Source organism: Pelodiscus sinensis, chromosome 3 (assembly GCF_052426305.1).
Source record: "Pelodiscus sinensis isolate ZL-2025 chromosome 3, ASM5242630v1, whole genome shotgun sequence".
Classification (NCBI taxonomy): domain Eukaryota; kingdom Metazoa; phylum Chordata; order Testudines; family Trionychidae; genus Pelodiscus; species Pelodiscus sinensis.
The window spans coordinates 192823664-192841620 of record NC_143054.1 but is presented as its reverse complement, the minus strand read 5'-3'; the positions used below and the strand labels follow the sequence as shown (position 1 = coordinate 192841620).

At 43.0% G+C, this 17957-nt stretch overlaps 1 protein-coding gene across 12 annotated transcripts in view; it reads left to right on the top strand.

Moving 5' to 3' along the window:
* The window catches only part of PLCB4 (phospholipase C beta 4), a 333392-nt gene that overhangs the window by 288036 nt on the left and 27399 nt on the right, over positions 1–17957 (top strand). For all 12 annotated transcript variants that reach the window (XM_075925708.2, XM_075925695.2, XM_075925700.2 and 9 more), the window contains one exon: positions 14350–14465. In XM_075925708.2, the coding sequence (XP_075781823.1) occupies positions 14350–14465 (116 nt within the window). The remainder of the gene's footprint in view (positions 1–14349; positions 14466–17957) is intronic.

Genomic DNA, 17957 nt, shown 5'->3' with positions numbered 1-17957 from the left:
CTTCCTCACAGCAAGTAGGGGATCCAGTAAGGTGGCTAAGCCAGACAGATCAAGACCTTGCAATTTGGTAGGTAGCAGGAGTCCTGAACTCATTCCATTGAGGGTTTGAGTCCCTGATAAGCTGCTGATGGCAGTGGATTTAGGGACAGCATCCCCTAAATCAACTGGAAAAGGGAGCTTTGCGCTCCTACTATCTGGTACAGCAAGAAGACAGTTCCCTTCATCTTTTCCAGGCCCTATTAATCGTCGTATAAGGAGAGGGTGCAGAGCACCCTGTGACAGGCTAGAGCCAGCTTGGGAATAAGGAGGTGCTGATGGCAGAACCTTCCAAATACGTAGTGTGACAGGGTCAGACTAGAGGGCTAGATTAGAAGGGGAGAGAGGCAGCTCTGAACATCAGGAAACCATTTCCTAATTAGCCGGAGCCTATTTCAGGGTAGCCAGGAGCATCTGACCTGTAGTCAACATGGCTGGAGTGAGAACAGCCAAGACAGGGTTGCTGTAAATCAATTAAGGGCTAGCTGATTTCACTTCAGGTGGCCACGGGGCCTTTCAAAAAGCCTTCCCTGCTGGGTGGAAGGTGGAGAGAGAGTAGGCAAGGAGGTTAAAGTGAAGTGGAGACTATACCAGATAAGAGAGAATCAGAAAAACGGAGAGAGAGAACGTCAGCATTGCCAGAGACAGTGGGACAACAAGGAGTGTTTGGGCTCCCTTCCACAAGCAGCCTGCTAGGCCAGCCGGTAGCTGGGGAGGACTGTTACTCGGCTCAGGCTGACGGTGGCATCTGCCCCAACGCCCTTTTTAGCAGAGAGACAGAACCCCAAACCCCAGCAAGGAGAAGCGGGACCTCTGCCTCAGTACCTAGGTTGCAAGATTGTGGACTGAACCAGGGTCTGGGACCCAGGAGTGGGACTGACCTTGCCACAGTAGAAACCATTAAGGAAAAAAAATGGTGACCTGCCTTGTAAGACGCTTTGCCAGGTATTTGCAGAGACATTAAGTGAATCAAGGCACAGTTTCCCATCCAGTACATCTTGTTATGTATCCTGTGTGCCTAGAACAGGAGAAAGATCTGCAGAAATTCAGTGAGCCACAAAGATATTTAGATTCTAAAGGTTTTTGTAATTTTTTTCCCCTTACGTGGGTGTACTATAAGCCCAGAGATGCAAAGTGCAGGGTTTTTACAGCTGCTGCCGGTAGATAAGACTGAATATTTTGTAACAACACCCCCTAGTGAGTTGTCACCCTCAGATACTGGAATGTTCATATTTGTTTGGTATTTGACTGAATCTGAAAAACATCAGTAACTTTTTGTAATTATCAGCCTTTCAAAAAGGCCTTTCATCCTAGGAACAATTTGCTCCTGAACCTCCATGTTTCACTGTACCGTTGGTGAGGTTTAAATACATTAGCCTATGACTTTTGCAGATTGCAGTAGTGATTTGATTTTTAAAACAGACTAGAACATTTCTACTGAGCAAGATCAGAAATTCAACATTCACTGCCTGCAGCACATGCAGTCCGCAGAGTCTCTTGGACTGGGAAACACGATGCTACTGCACAATAGTGGATGTGGCGTTTTAAATGGGAATTATTGTTTTGTAGCTTGTAATTAATACATAACAGGCTAAATTCTGGTCCCTGAACAAATGAGCTGTGCTCAGGAAAATTACACAGGGGAGCCTGAACACAGAGCTCCTACCGAGGGATTAGGCTAGTACAGTCACCTAATAGCAACACCCCTGTGGCTAGGGTCATGCAGCTATAAATCCAGTTGGTCAAAATTCTGCAAACAGGGTGTCGAAAAGCAGGCTCTCGCCCTAGGTTGGAATAGTTGTTGGGCTTTGTCTTTGGTGCCTGCCTATGCTTGGGCCAAATCTTCTGGCTAGAATACAACCCAAATGCAGTGGACCTAGCATGGATCTGCTGGGTGCGATGGGGGCAGCTCTGTGTTGTCCTCAGATTTTGAATCTTCGTTAATCTAAATGCAAACCCCTCAACCTTTTTCTAGAGTCGGTGTAGAAGCTCTGCCATAGCAGACTGCTTCCCCTACCTCTCCTAGTAGGGCTATTGAGGAGAGAGGCATTCTGGGTTGAATTTCTTCCTAAATAAATTTATCCTGGATTCATTTTCAATAACTTCCTTTTTTAAAATTGTATATGGAAAGACCTTGGACTATATGCCCTAGAATATAGAGCACCAGCTTCATCCTAATGTGTGTAGACACAAATCCATTTGTTTACAGAGGAGTTACATGTGCATAATAAGCTACAGACTGCACAAAAGCCATAGCGTGGAGCAGCTGCTCTACATATTTGACCTAAAAATATCGATGTGTCTGATTCATTCTAATATAGAAATGCAGAAAGACTGTGCTGCTTAGTTGGATATTTAGAAGTTTCCCTCTTGGTTCACAGGAACAAATTTTGGTGTGGCAATGGAGACATGTTCCATTAGCCACTCCACTTTCCATGCAGAAATTGGCAGCACACTGTATGGATTGCATATTAGATGTGTGTGCGTAAACCTGTGATTATGCACTGTAAGTGGGTTTTTTTACTCATAACATACATAGACATGGATCCAAGATCATAAAAAGCCACAAAAACCTGTTAAAATCATCTTGAAATCGTCATTTCTAAAAATAATAGGGTCCAGGTTCGTTCCAGATATCATAACATAGAAACAGGCATAATTTTATTGTTTTGTTGTGCAATATAATCATTTTTTTTATGTTCTTGATATTAACTTTTACTAAAAAATAATATAAATAAATTGCAGCTGGGGTATAGAGGAACTGACACTACTATGAAATGAGTAGGAGTATTTGAGTGATTATAAGGCTTTTGATTAAAATTGTATGTAATGTAGAGTGAATTGCTGTGGTATCCCCACTGGGTGACATTCATCAGTGATGAGTTATACATAATAATACACTTCTGCTGGGTATTCAAAATAAACGTGGCTCAAATTGTTATTTTCAAACACTGTTTAAAATTCTGGGGCTGACTTATTTTACAGCCAGAAATGTATAGGAGATGTTTAAAAAGAATCTAAAATATAATCATGCCAAAATACGTATTTCTTATGTACCATGCCATAAACGCTTTAACTGGGAACATGAATCATGATTAATGGAATTTAAGTCATTGTAAAATCTTGGTTGCAGAGTATCAGGAACTGGGGCACTGCCTGTGAATTCTGTAAATTCAGCATTTACTACTTGTATTATTTATATTAATGTTAGTTCCCCAGATGTGCTCGGCACTGTACTGCACACATACATAAGAAGAGACGTTCTCTGTCAAGAAGAGTTTCGGCCTTGGTTCAGTAAGGTATGAAAGCACACAAGTAATTGAAGCACATGAGTAATCCCACTGGCTTCATGTGCTTTAGTACAGCATTGGCAACCTGTAGCCCGCGGGCGGCACTTGGCCCATCAGGATTGCGAGACATTTTGCTGACATCGACCATCCGTAGGCACCGACCCCCGCAGCTCCCATGGTTCTCTTTTCATGGCCAATGGAAGCTGTGGGAAGTGGCGGCCAGCACATCCCTACAGCCCCTTCACCTCCCAGCACCGCTTCCCACAGATCCCGTTGACTAGGAACAGAGAACTGCAGCCTCTGAGAGCTGCGGGGGGAAGGGGAGGAGGGTGGGCGGTGGCTGCAAAAGCATCAGCAAAATATCTTGTGGCCCCAAGGTAGCCGGTAAAATTCTTGTAAAACAAATTATGATTTAAATTTGTGCTCATTACTCAAAAATAGTTGGTTAGAAACATCCTTCTTGACAATGTAATTTTCAGAGAGGAATAGAAAGCAAGTTGTGTTTGAAGAGTTAAGGTTTGCCAGTTTGACATAATTAAACTTTAAAGGTGTCTGTCTGCCCATGTGCAATAAAATATTTTCCTGTAGTTTTAGAACTTACCGTATTTGTGAAAGCTGGCAGCGCATGGACGTTCGGAGAAATCATGACTCAGCACAGTACAGGCCTCTTGAAATTGCTTTGGTTCAGCTCTTTCAAAGCAGCCTGCTTCTTAAGTGTACTGGTGGCTGATGGCGCTACTAATTCATTTTAAAAGAATCGCAGTGCTCTGTGTGCATCTTAGAAGCACCATCCACTCCATGCATCTTGTCGGCTCCTTCTTGACTCTATTGCTGGGCTACAAACCCTGTAGTTTGGAAGGGGAAGGAAGAGATAATCATCTAGTTGGAAGGGACTGGCAAGGTAGAGGCTGCTGATGGGGGCAGGTGATGTGAAAGGGGAAGGGAAAACAGAAAACAATCGCCAAACCATTTTAAATTATTTTTTTGCTTTCATTTTATTCCCATTTTTAATATGTTCCTGAACTGTCCCACAAGAAAAACAGAGAAATGGGATGCAAATATTAACATTGATAATAGTCCAAAAACTAAAGACCAAAACTTGGAGGCTACGTCTAGACTGGCATGATTTTCTGGAAATGCTTTTAACGGAAAAGTTTTCCATTAAAAACATTTTCGGAAAAGAGCGTCTAGATTGGCAGGACGCTTTTCCGCAAAAGCACTTTTTGCGGAAAAGTGTCCGTGGCCAATCTAGATGTGCTTTTCCGCAAAAAAGCCCCAATCGCCATTTTCGCGATCAGGGCTTTTTTGCGGAAAATAGTACTGTGCTGTCTACGCTGGCCCTTTTGCGCAGAAGTCTTTCAGAAAAAGACTTTTGCCTGAACGGGAGCAGCATAGCATTTCCGGAAAAGCACTGACAATCTTACATGAGATCGTCAGTGCTTTTCCGGAAATTCAAGCGGCCAGGGTAGAAAGCTGGCAAGTTTTTCCGGAGAAGCGGCTGATTTTCCAGAAAAACTTGCCAGTCTAGACACAGCTAGAAAGTTGGAAAGTCCAAAAACTAAAGTGTACTTCTACTATGAAAATGATGCTGCATTACTCAGCAGGCATTTGTAAACACACCCAAGGAGCAGGCCTGTTGAGTAGCATAGCATTGTCATAGCTGTTTTGCTTTAGTGATGCAAATACAGGAGGCACCTGACTTGCGACTGCCCGAGTTCCGACTCCCTTCACTTACAACCATTTTGTAAGTGCGGAAGGGGCTGAAAACCCCCGACTTACGCCCTCAGCCCACATTTACGACCGTGCACGGCACCTATCATAAATGAGGTTTGAAGTTATGACACCCCCGACTGGCGACGCTTTCCCCAGAACCAATAGCGTCGCCAGTCGGGGGCCTCCTGTAAGATTTTACTACAGGCTGAACCTCTCTAGTCGGGTACACTCTGGTCTGGCAACATCTGTGGCCTGGCATAATTTTAGTTAACTGGATGTCCACTTATCATGGATATGGCCAAGTTTCCCATGGTCCCATAAAGTTTGTTAACAGCCACCAGTCCTGGCTCACAGTGCTCTGTGCTTTTACTTAGCTCTAATTTACCCCTAAATGTCTTCGAAGAGCCCGGTAAAGCAGTGGAAGCGTTGTTAAGGATGCTAGACAATATTGACCTTCCATGGTCTGGCAAATTCTCTGCTTAAGCACCAGTCAGGTTCCAGGGGTGCCAGTTTAGAGAGGTTCAACCTGTACTTGTTATTCTTTTAGAATTGCCAACACAATTATGAAGAGCAAACTGATATCATCAGTTCCTTCCTGTGTATCATCAACAAAATGGTTTGTACATGTGTAACAGAGGGTGTAACTGGCCTCGAGAACATTCCCAGTACAAATTCTACCAGGAAGAAATAAACATAGGGAACACTAGCTAGTGCTAAAAAGGAGACTCTGAACAAGTGTATCCAATACAGTGCAATCAGTGAATCTTATGTGGTCCCAGTAGTGACAAGTACCAGCATCTCCAGCTCTTGCTGATTGATGCAAGATTTGTGCTCAGTGAGTCCTTCACCACCCATGCACTTGTCACAGGACCTCAGCTGGTTGACACAAGTAAGCACTTGTGTTATCCACCTCAAAGCTACTCTCTTCACCACATCCTCATAGCCAGGGACAAGAAATCTAGAAGCAGAGTAACCATTCCATATTCCTTTCTGGGCTCTGTGCAAGACTTGTAACTCCTTCTAATTAAAATCCTTGAAGTGCACCCCCTTAATTTGTGAGACAAGAGACCAGACTAACCTTGATGTGCTGCTAATTCTGAGCTCTCCTCCAGCTGCTACCAAATACAAAAGGCTTCCTAGAGGGACTGGCAGTGATATTGTTAGAGCCCTGCGTGGATACAAAATTTGCATCCGCCTCTGCGTTCGTATCTGCAAAAATGAGTTGCAGATATCTGCATCCATATCTGTGGGTGTGAAGCAAATCTCCACAGAATTGCAGGGCTCTAGATATTGTCTGGTGTGGTTGGGGTGTTTGCAACATTTATTGCATTAAAAGACAACCACGCTGAACACCTCTGATAGGATATGCCAAAACTGTGAACTCTCTACATGAGGTTTCTAAGTCCAGACTCACATGCACAGCTGGCTATACCCTGGACTGGAATCTCAGGCTGGTTATGAATCTAAATCCAAGAAACTCCCACCAGTTCACTTCCTCCTACAAGTGTAAATGAGACATCTCCTCATCAGAAGGCAAAAACACTGCAGTGATCCCCCTAGAAATGTTTGAATCTTTCCAGGTTCCAAAACTTAACATGGTTCTAGATGACCTGCAAGGAAGAAGACTTTTGAGTATTGGTGGTGGAAAGAGTCTAACACAGGCAGATTTGAACACAAAGAATTTCTAGACGTAATGCTGCTGTCACACAGGATGAAATGAGAGTCTACCTCTGTCACAGAGACCACAAACGCACTTTGCAAACCTTTTCCAGACTGTAAATTGGCTTAGATTGCCTTCACACAATTCCAGAATACAGCACCTTCCACTGTGGAAACTGTATCACAAAGAAAACTGCCTAATCTAGTCTGTCTTCATTGACACCCCTGCCCCAAGTGTGAGTCATACACAGGACCAGAAATATCTAAGTATTTGGCTGATTCACAAGTTAGCAGTTACAGAAATAGTGATAACACCTAAGGTCAATGCTTGTGACTCTAATCACTGACCTCTTTGGGTGGCAAAAGAAAGTAAAGAATTCCCGGACCCTCTGATACCAGAAATTGTCAGCACCTCCTTGAAAAAGAAGAGTCTACACCACCTCTAAAACATGCAGTCCACTAACCAGGCCAGAAGTAATCAATGCCTGACATGAGAGACCTTGTCATGCAAACAACCTCCATGGGTGTAATCTTTTTTCTAAGCCAACTAATTGAGAAGGTAGCACAATCTCCAAAACCTGCCGTTAGCTGCCAGTATCCTGGGTCCATCTTAGTCAGACTGCAAGCAGTAGCAACAGCATTTGTAACAATGCTGGATGATCTCCAGTTTATAGACAAAGTTCTGTTCCTTTCCACGGCATTTGATACCACTTCTTACCAACTTATTTATTTGGATATCTCCCCCACTTCCAAGATGTTCCGGGAGTGAACAGAAATGTCCTGAAAATCACTCAGGTCTTTACTATTGAACCAAACTGAGGAGTCATTGTGGGCAATTGTTCCTTCACCCCCAAAGCCTACACCTATGTATTGAGCTTGAGGTTTGTATAACTTCCTCTGAAGAATCATGATATCTGATCAGGTGGCTTTGCTGTAACAATCTATTTTGTACTTAGTTACATAAAAACTGTAATTTTGGCAATTTCTGGGTAAAAAGATGGTACTGCCAAGTGCCCCCTATGTTAATTTCAGGTGAACATAAGCACTTAAGTAACATAATATTGCCAAATCATCACAAAAATACCTACCAAAGAATAAATCTTCTCAGCTTTTGCTAGTAATTTTGTACTGCAATTTTTTAAAGGTTGCATTAAATCTCATATACATTTTCAACTAAGGCTAATACAGTAAAAAACATGCATCTGCCTGTCACAATGCAAAAGCCAGTGCCCAACTCTGGGACTCATGCAGAAAGGGAAGCCAAACTTTTAAGACAATGGAGAGTTAATGTAGTGCATAATTTTATCTGGAGCTCAGTATGAGATGAATACAATTCTACTGAAATGAAAGAAACCTTTTTTCTTGTCTTGGAGTTCTTTAATGAGGCTTCTGCAAGCTAGTTTTCCTCTAAATTGCTCTCTGTACTATTTGTGATATTGTAAGAAAATAGTACATAGCAACAAGAATAACATTTATGGGTCACCACGTTATTTCTTGTTTCTTTTATTAATGTGAATAATGATGTTTTCTTTGCTTTTAATGAGCACTGGATAGAAAACTACACATGCTTTTCATTTTCCCTTGCTAAACTGTTGTTTCCTGAAATCATTTTTAGCCTTTTTAAACCAATCTTTTTTATTCTGAAAGCCATATTTTAACTGTATTATGGGCTTCAATTTGGAGACTGATTACCAATATGTAATTTGTATCTTTCTGTCTAAAAGAAAAGAGTGAATTTGAAATGGCAGCGGATTCTGAAAAGCCTAAATCAGAGATTTATGCTATATCTGCATTGGGAGTCACAAATGTACTGTCAACCAGTCTGGAACGTATTTCCACTTGAAACTTGGTTTGCCTCCATATGTGTTACATTTACAAGCATTGCTTGAAGTATACTGTAATACAGACTTGGAATTTTTCTTGGGACCTAGTCTTGACAACAGTTGTGGATGTAGCAATTGTCTCTAATGTGCACAGACAGCTACGCCAGTTTAACTAGTTCTCCTTCCACCCAGTTCTGCTTGTGATTGGCAGTCTCATAAGGTGTGATATCTTACATAGTGCTTTGTCTCCATATATTCTGTGTACTTTTCGCTATGCGCTGATGGGACAATGGTTTCTATGTTTCTGTATGTAAAAGAAAAAAGCCATGCTGGTGTATTGATGGTCTGGTGGTAGCCCTGGTATATACTCGATTGTCAGCCTTTGCTTCTCTTGGCTCATTGAGTATTCATGCTCATCAGCTGAGATGGATCATCAGCCATTTGGTTGGAGTCCAACAAAAGGACTTCGATTGCGATCTGGGGTGAATTTGTCAGGCCATGCAAATTTGTCAGGTTGCATTTTCTGCAGTCATTAGGGGTAAGTCTAGACTACATGGCTCTGTCGCCAGAGCCATGTAGATTAGTTTACTAGACATACCCAAATGAAGCGGCAATTTAAATTAAAATGGCTGCCGCGTTGAGCCGATCAGCTATTTGTCGGCTCAGCACGCTAGTCTGGACACTCCGCAGTCGACATCAAAGGCATTTGTCGACCGCCCCGGTAAACCTCATCCCACGAGGTGACAGAGCCATGTAGTCTAGACATACCCTAAGTGTACAGAAAAGCGCCAGACAAAACTCTCAAACTGGAAGTGCCAACCCATGTAAGAAGTTTAAGGCACTGTAATATAGTCTCGAATGATAATTTTGTGACTCCAGATCAGAAAGGCAGACCTGCTCAGAAGAACTGGCTAACACAGGGTGAGGAGGTGACAATTTCTGGCTGAATCTGTGCACTTACTGGAGAGCTCCCAACTCTCATCCAGCCGTGAGAGATGGGCCAGTTGCTTTGAGGAGCCATGTGAGAGAGCACTCAAAGACAGAAGGTCAAAACTGGAGGCAAGGGGAAAGGATGATGATCCTTGGGAGGCAAAGCAACAATAAAAAGACCATAGTATGAGGTGCTGCGCTGCATTGTTCAGAATGTTCCTCTCCAGATTTTTTCCAGAGATACACATTAAGATGAATTTAACTCAACGCCTGGATGCTGCCCAATAAAGCGGAAGGGCTATTTTTCCACGTGTCCCATAAAAATTCAGTGTCCCGGCTATTACATGTGCGTATCAGGCTTGAGTATCAAGTTTTTTTTCATTCCCAATATGTGAAGGTGGCTTCAGGCTCAGAAATGAACGTTTCCAAATGGATTCTCCTAGACCTCTGCTCTCTTCGTTAGCTGTAATGACTACAGTGCATGCCATTGTGTTAAGTGCCAGAGACCCAGAACTGGGCATTAAAAAGAGTACTTACCAGCGGCTCACCCTGTAGTGTACCCAACATCTATACAAGGTAATGGGGCTTTGGGTGAAATATTTGTTATGTAAAATCAAGTTGGTGATTTCGTGCAGCAATTCAGAAAACTCTAGAACATTTGAAACAATGGATGCCTGTAACTTATGTCCTACAATAGCACAGTTGGACAGATACATTGAATTATTTCACAGTTCAACAAGGACAAGTGCAGAGTCCTGTGCTTGGGACAGAAGAATCTCAAACATTGCTACAGGCTGGGGACCAACTGGCTGACCAGCAGTTGGGCTGAAAAGGACCGGGGATTACACTAGATGAGAAGATGGATATGAGTCAGTAGTGTGCCCTTATAGCCAAGAAGGGTAACGGCATATTAGGAGGAGCATTGCCAGCAGCTCTAGGGAAGTGATTATTCCCGTTTAATCAGCACAGGTAAGGCCACATCTGGAGTATTGTGTCCAGTTTGCCCCTCCTCCCCCATTACAGAAAGAATGTGGACGCACTGGGGAAAGTCCAGAAGAGGGCAACAAAAATAATAAGGGGGCTGGAGCACATGATTCATGTGGGGAAGCTGAGAGATTTGTGCTTATTCACACTTACAGAAGAAAAGAGTGTGGGGCAGGGAGGGAGGGTTGATAACAGCCTTCAACTACCTGAAGGGGGGTTCCAAAGAGGATGGTGAGAGGCCATTCGCAGTAGTGACGCATGGCAGAACCAGGAGCAATGGTCTCAAGTTGTAGTGGGGGAGGTCTAGGTTGGATATTAGGGAAAACTATTTCCCTGGAAGGGTGGTGCAGTACTGGGATGAGTTCCCTAGGCAGGTGGTAGAATCTCCATCCCTAGAGGTTTTTAAAGCCAGGCTTGACAAAGCCCTGGTTGGGATGATTTAACTGGGGGTTGGTCCTGTTTTGGGGAGAGGGTTGGATTCAATAACACCCTGAGGTCTCTTCCAAGTGTATGATCCTACCGTCTTTTTTTTCCCCCCTCCTTCCCTGCAGACATCCCCAGATCACAAGGAAGAACTTGTGCATGTGTACTAAGGGGTGTGTGTGTGGGGGGGGGGTTGTTTTGTTTTCTTAAAACTACTTCGTCATCGGAGAGTCGTCAAGGAAGTCGGAAAGGCAAAACTAGAGAGTTCATGAGCAAACTTATGAAGAAAGAAAGCAGCGAGAGAAGAAATGAAGGATTAATTCTCAGCTTGCAATGGGAGCCGAGAAAAGCTCAGAAAATGGCTAGAGGTGGCGGATGAAAGAGAAGGACGCAAAAGCGAAATGCAGGAGGAGGAGACCATGTGCACAGATGATTCACAGGAGAAAATTAAGAAAAATGGAACTTGCTCCACAGGCTTTAAATGCTCTAATAAACAATGGAGAGCTGGCTGCTACCTTTAGCAACAGCCCCCCCCAACATGAACATGAGTCAGTTATCCTCCATCAATCAGTGTGTCTTCGATTCCTCTCCAGTGTCCTTCCACTTCTCTTCAGTGATTTCTTTCTGTTTCTGCTCTGCTAGCGCAGCATCACCCAAATACTTGGATGACAAAGGCAGTGTCCCAACACAAAGCTTTGTATTTCCTTCCTTTTTTGCTGCATGCATTTGTGTGCTTCTCCACTCAGCGGTTGTTGCATGAAACAATTTGTAATGAGTGTGTGTCCACAAAGAAAACACGGCCCAGTCGGTTACCTGTCTGAAATAGCTTTTTATGGAACACAGCACATCAGGGTATATAATACCTTAGATTAGTATTCTGAAAAGATTAAAATTGGTGACAGGGAAGTTCTTCTAGTCCCTAAATAAAGCAGGATTCCAGCATTGAATATTATCTCCTTTACCCCATTTATGCAGAAGTGCCAGTTCAGTGTACAGCTGGCATATAATTTCAGATCATTATGCTTAGTTTTTTATATCAAGAACTGTACTGTTCTGTTTATCTGGGGAAGAGTATGTGGCTTCAGTAATTAAATATATATCAGGCAATTCACCTGTGGCTCTCTAATGCCATCAGGCCTGCTTCATCCTATTCACTGTCTGCGGTGTCTCTTAGTCTACTAATCAGCATGTTTATTCCCCGCTGAAGCTGGCATCTTTCTAGCGCTGATGGAGTCCATTTTTTCCCTTTGATCCTCTGTGGAACAGAAAGCTCAATGCCTCATTCTGAATAGAAATTGCAGGAGCTGAATATGTTAATGCCCAGAGGGGTGGATAACAGATGCTGGAATTCAGGTTCACATTTTAATGCTAGCTTTTAAAAGTGTTGCGGCATTTACTAAAGTGGATGTGAAATTCTATCATTGGTATTTTTTAAAAGGAATTGCACTGATAAGTCCATTCCTATGATATCAGCAATTCAAAATTATCTGGACAAACTGGAGAAATGGTCTGAGGTAAATAGGATGAAGTTTAATAGGGACAAATGCAAAGTACTCCACTTAGGAAGGAACAATCATTTTCACACATACAGAATGGGAAGCGACTGTCTAGGAAGAAGTACCTCAGAAAGGGATCTGGGGGTCATAGTGAAGCACAAGCTAAATATGAGTCAACAGTGTGACACTGTTGCAAAAAAAGCAAACGTGATTCTGGGATGCATGCACAGGAATGTTATGAGCAAGACACGAGAAGACTTTCTTCCTCTCTACTCTGCACTGATTAGGCCTCAGTTGGAGTATTGTGTCCAGTTCTGGGCACCACATTGCAAGAAAGATGTGGAGAACTAGGAGAAAGTCCAGAGAAGAGCAACAAAAATGATTAAAGGTCTAGAGAACATGAGCTATGAGGGAAGGCAGAAGGAATTGGACTTGTTTAGTTTGGAAAAGAGAAGACTGAGAGGGGACAGCAGTTTTCAGGTATCTAAAAGGGAGTCAGAGGGAGAAAAAATGATTGTAGAACATAAAGCAATGGGCTTAAACTGTAGCAAGGGTGGTTAAGCACTGGAATAAGTTGTCTGGGAAGGTTGTGGAATCTCCATCTCTGGAGATATTTAGGAGCAGGTTAGACAGACATCTATCAGGGATGATCTAGATGGTGCTTGGTCCTGCCATGAGGGCAGGGGACTGGACTTGATGATCTCTCCAGATCCCTTCCAGTTCTAGTATTCTATGATTCTAATATCTGTGAAATAGTAGCAATAAAACTTATGACACAGAGCAGTAGTGTAAATTCAGAATGTGTAGCAAAAGTAAATGAAAACAGACAAAAATCCATATAACTTTTTAATGTGATCTGTTTACATTTCCCACATTAAGCCAAACCATAACAGTTAATACAAGACCTTTCTGTCAAGACCAGATGAAATCTAAGGCTATAGTACATTAATAAAATAACTAAAGCTACAAAATTCCCTATTGCAGTGTATGCTCGGTACTTTAAAACCATCACTGCTAATCAGACATTGAAGAAGAGTAAGTGTGCTTCTTAAGGGAGGGTGATTAAAATTGCTCATCGGTTTCAGTCCAGCTTGGAGCCAGAATATACAAATATTAAGTGAGGAGTATTGCTTCCAAAACAGAGTAGTATTTATAACCAGGTGGACCTGTGTCTGTAATCTGTGTGTGCACCTTTTGTTCTAATGGGGGAAATTGTTTCCCCCTTTACACTAGTGCAAATCAGGTGTAACTGCACTGAAATCAGTAGAATTACAATGGTGTGATAGAGACCAGAATCAGGCCCCTTACGAGTAGCTTGTGCATGGGAAAGACCAAAAAGAAAAACACAGATATTCCGTTGTAGGTAACTAAATATATGCTTGATAGCCTTCCTTATTGCATAGCTGAAAGTCACTTGCAATAAGGAACCAGCTTCTGCATTGCTTTGCGACAACAAAATACCCAGTGTCATTAGACTTATGGGCCTGATCCTCAGCCAATGTACATTTGTATTGCCTTTTGTTGAACTACATGATTTACACTCGCTGAAGATCTGGCACTATGTTCAGTCTGAGATGTTTAGGGGAATGCCTGTTATTTTTTTGGTAGTCCCTGAAATTCCAGAATCTTTATATAGTATTTAATCTGAGGTCATAAATTGTATTAATTCACCACATTTAAATGATTATTTATTCCAAAAAGATACAGTTATGTAGATATTACCAGCTGGCATTGTTTCCATAAATTATTTTGGTTTGTGATAACTATACCATATTTTCAGGATACGAACACTGTAACAACAGATTTTCTTGATATGTACCAAAGAGAAAGGCTTTATATTTACTGAGAGAGATTTGGACCCCTTGGTACCAGGCAGCTAAAAGGGATTAAATACAATACCAAGCATATTTGTTCATACACTTACATTATCAACTATAATAAAAATGAAACATTAAAAGTCAAGCAACCTAATTGTAAGGTCCTACTGTTTTCCAGGAGCACAGTGCTATGCAGAAGTTGCACTGCACACAAGTTGACAAAATAGTGGCACAGTATGATAAAGAAAAGTTATCTTATGAGAAAATGTTAGAGAAGGCGATCAAGAAGAAGGGGTAAGCTACTCTTTTTAAATGTTTTTGTATACAAATCAAAAGAGATTTGTAATGCTTTTAATGTGTGGAACAAAATATTACTAGAAAAGTAATTTATATTTAACTTACAGTAGCCTGGCCCTGCCCTCCTCAGTCACTACAGGCTGCATGAAATTTTTAAGACTAGGGCCTTAAAAGTGTTGTATTTGCTTTGACTTACTGGAGTCCTCTGTTTTCTCCATGTGACATTAAAATAAATTAATCACATCCGATTTTTAGTCTCCATGAACCTGTCCTTACTCCCGCTGGATTCATTGAGAGAGCAAGTTCAGAACCTCAGTAACAGCATCGGATTTCGAACACAATTTGATCGTGGAAAAATGTGTGTCTGAATCTGGAGCTTTGTAGAAGGAAGCTCAAATCCAATAATAGGTTCTCTTTTACCATCATCTAGAACAGGGTTCCTCTCAACATAGGAATTGTAAATATTCTTTCAGATTCTCAGCTGGTATAAAGTGGTTTCTATGATGGCTGTGAAGCTACCTCACGTTGTGCTAGTTTAGGATCTGATCTATATGCTTCTACTTAGTTGCTCCTGAAGTTACTGGAATATCTTTATCACAGTGAATAAAATGTGTCCCTTGCACCCTAAAAGGCAGAACCTACAGGTTCCTATGAGTTCCAGGTTCCTGCTGTTCTCTGGTTGCTAGCTCTTTATCTTGAAGCAGCTTCTCCTGTTTTTCCCCGCTCCTAACCTCTAACCCCCATGGTCCCCTTTTGATTAAATACAAATATTATACTATTAGTCTTACAGTTAACCTGTGAACCCTGAAAAGCAGGAATGAGTTTTCTTAATAGAACACAGAATTATATTAGCAATTAGCATTAATTGTTTGTATTGTCTTTTCTAGTAATAACATTTCCCTGATCTTGGAATGGTTAAACAATTCATATTGGGCTGTTGCAACAGCATATGCAGCTGGGCTGTTGGTCCAGTCTCAATACAGGCAGTCCCCGACTTACGCGGATCCGACTTACATCGGATCCGCACTTACGAACGGGGCTTTCTCACCCCGGAGCTCGCAGGCAGCGGTCCGCCACCTCGACCTCCGGGGCGAGAAAAGCTGCTCCCGGTGCCCCTGGTCTGCTGGGGACCGTCTCCAGCAGACCAGGGACACCAGGAGCAAAGCCGCAGCGGCGGCGGGTCCCGCGCCAGAGCAAAGCCTCAGAGGCGCGGCACCCCGCCGCTGCGGCTTTGCTCCCCATGTCCCTGGTCTGCTGGGGGGGGGGCCCAGCTAGTGTGCCCCCCCCAGCAGACCAGGCTTTTGTTGTGGACCCTGGGGCAGAGCAGCTGGGGCGCTGCCGGTTGGTCCCGCAGCGCCGCTCTGGGCACTACTGGACCAACCCGGCAGCACCCCAGCTGCTCTGCCCCAGGCATCCTGATTCAGCTGCTGCTGGTCAGTTTCAGCAGCGGCTGAATCAGGACGCCTGGGGCAGAGCAGCTGGGGTGCTGCTGGGTTGGTCCAGTAGCGCCGAGGAGCGGCGCTACTGGAGCAACCCAGCAGCACCCCAGCTGCTCTGCCCCAGGCGTCCCCAAGTCAGCCGCTGCTGAAACTGACCAGCGCTGACTACAGGAAGCCCGAGGCACAGTTGCTCTGTCCCGGGCTTCCTGGAATCAGCCGCTGATCAGTTTCAGCAGCAGCTGACTTGGGGACTTGGGGTTCTTAAGTTGAATCTGTATGTAAGTCAGAACTGGCGGTCAGTTTCAGCAGCAGCTGAATCTGGACGCCAGTTCTGACTTACATACAGATTCAACTTAAGAACAAACCTACAGTCCCTATCTTGTACGTAACCCGGGGACTGCCTGTATACTAATTGGATGTATTGAGCATAGGTGCCTATTTGGCAATGGGTTCTTCCATAAATACTGTACAGTGTTTTCTATATTTTTGGATGAATAGTATTTATAAAATATGTATTTGTGCCTGAAATGCTATTAAACTAAACTCTTCTTAGAAGTAGCAGTCTCTGAAGCAAAAGAGGAAACAAAAATTCTCCACAATGAGTTATGAAAAGGCTTTACAAACTCTTCAAGCAGTCGTCCCTTGAGCTGCTTTGACTCTTAAGGAAGGACAACCATCATCAGGATCCAAATGTTCCTTAAACTGAGCAGCACCTTCAGAAACAATTCTAGTATTGCAAACAGAGCACTAAAGAATTAGCTACACTCTGATTACAAGGGGAAATAGGAAAAACTCGTTTCGATTGACTAAACTGCAGTAGATGGCTAAAGAGGTGACAGCTGTGAATGGGAATTATAATTAAAATGGGGGGGGGGATATTCACTCCTTGGACCATTGGTGACAAACTGAGCACAGTTTACAGCTGCTCTGCATTTTGAGAACCTTGAGGCAGAAGATTTACAGATCAGCATTAACATTGGTCCAAGAAGAGATCAGACTTCCTACTCTTCTGTCTCTGGGAAAAACACAAAAAGTCAAAGATCAGATTTAATCGGGGCAATAGTTGTCCATGGCTGTGTTAACCATCAGAGAAAACATTTGTGTAATACCCCTTTCAGTGATCTGAGAATGGGTGCCTAAGACAATAATTCCCAGTTTTATTTCACTTATGTTGCTGCCCATGTCTAAATTAGGCTATGTTTGCAATTCATCAACAAAACTTTTGTCATTTACAAGTGCTTAATCCCCACCGACCCCCCGACCCCCACCCCAACAACACAAGTTTTGCCACAGCAAGTGTTAGAGTGAACACTGCTTTGTGGGCAGGAACACTCTCCTGCTGAGAAAGCAAAAGCAGTTCGTGGGGCTAGAACTGTTTTGTCAGCAAAAATGCGAGCAAACAGCGTTCACACATGCCGACTTTTAATGAGGGCTGTGTCGACAGCCTTGTCGCCAAACGCTGCGTACTGCTGACCTAACCTTCGATTACAGCAAGCTTCCACTGGTATTTATAACTCTGCTTTGCTCTCAGGGGCGCCTGAAGATTTCTGATCCTATTGGTCCATACTTTGGAAAACTAAAAGAAAAAATAACAAAGTTTAAAGTGTAAATAAACCTCAAAGGTGGCAGGACGAGTTCATGATGGCACAGTGAACCATTTACGGTCAGCAGTGTGACTCCATCCCAGGTCATGAATGATCAAAAGCAATCATTTGGCTATTCTGTGATGCAAATTGAAAAGAACTGTTCTCTGATCCCTAGTGGATAAAATATCTTTACTGTTTAAACAATTATATCTGCACATTCTTGCCAATTTTGACAGACAGGCCAACATGCTGTTTGCACACAGACTTTGGATTACCCTGTTATCCTTAAAGCAGATCCTTCACATGTCATTTGAGGCACACGGAGGGGATAGATGGGAGCTTACACTGTCACTATTTGTGCTTCTCTGAGCCCAGACTCAGCCAGCGTCTTAAACACAAGCTTCATCCATCTCTATTCTACAGTACATTCAGGCACATCCTTAATTGTAAGCATGGCCAATGGA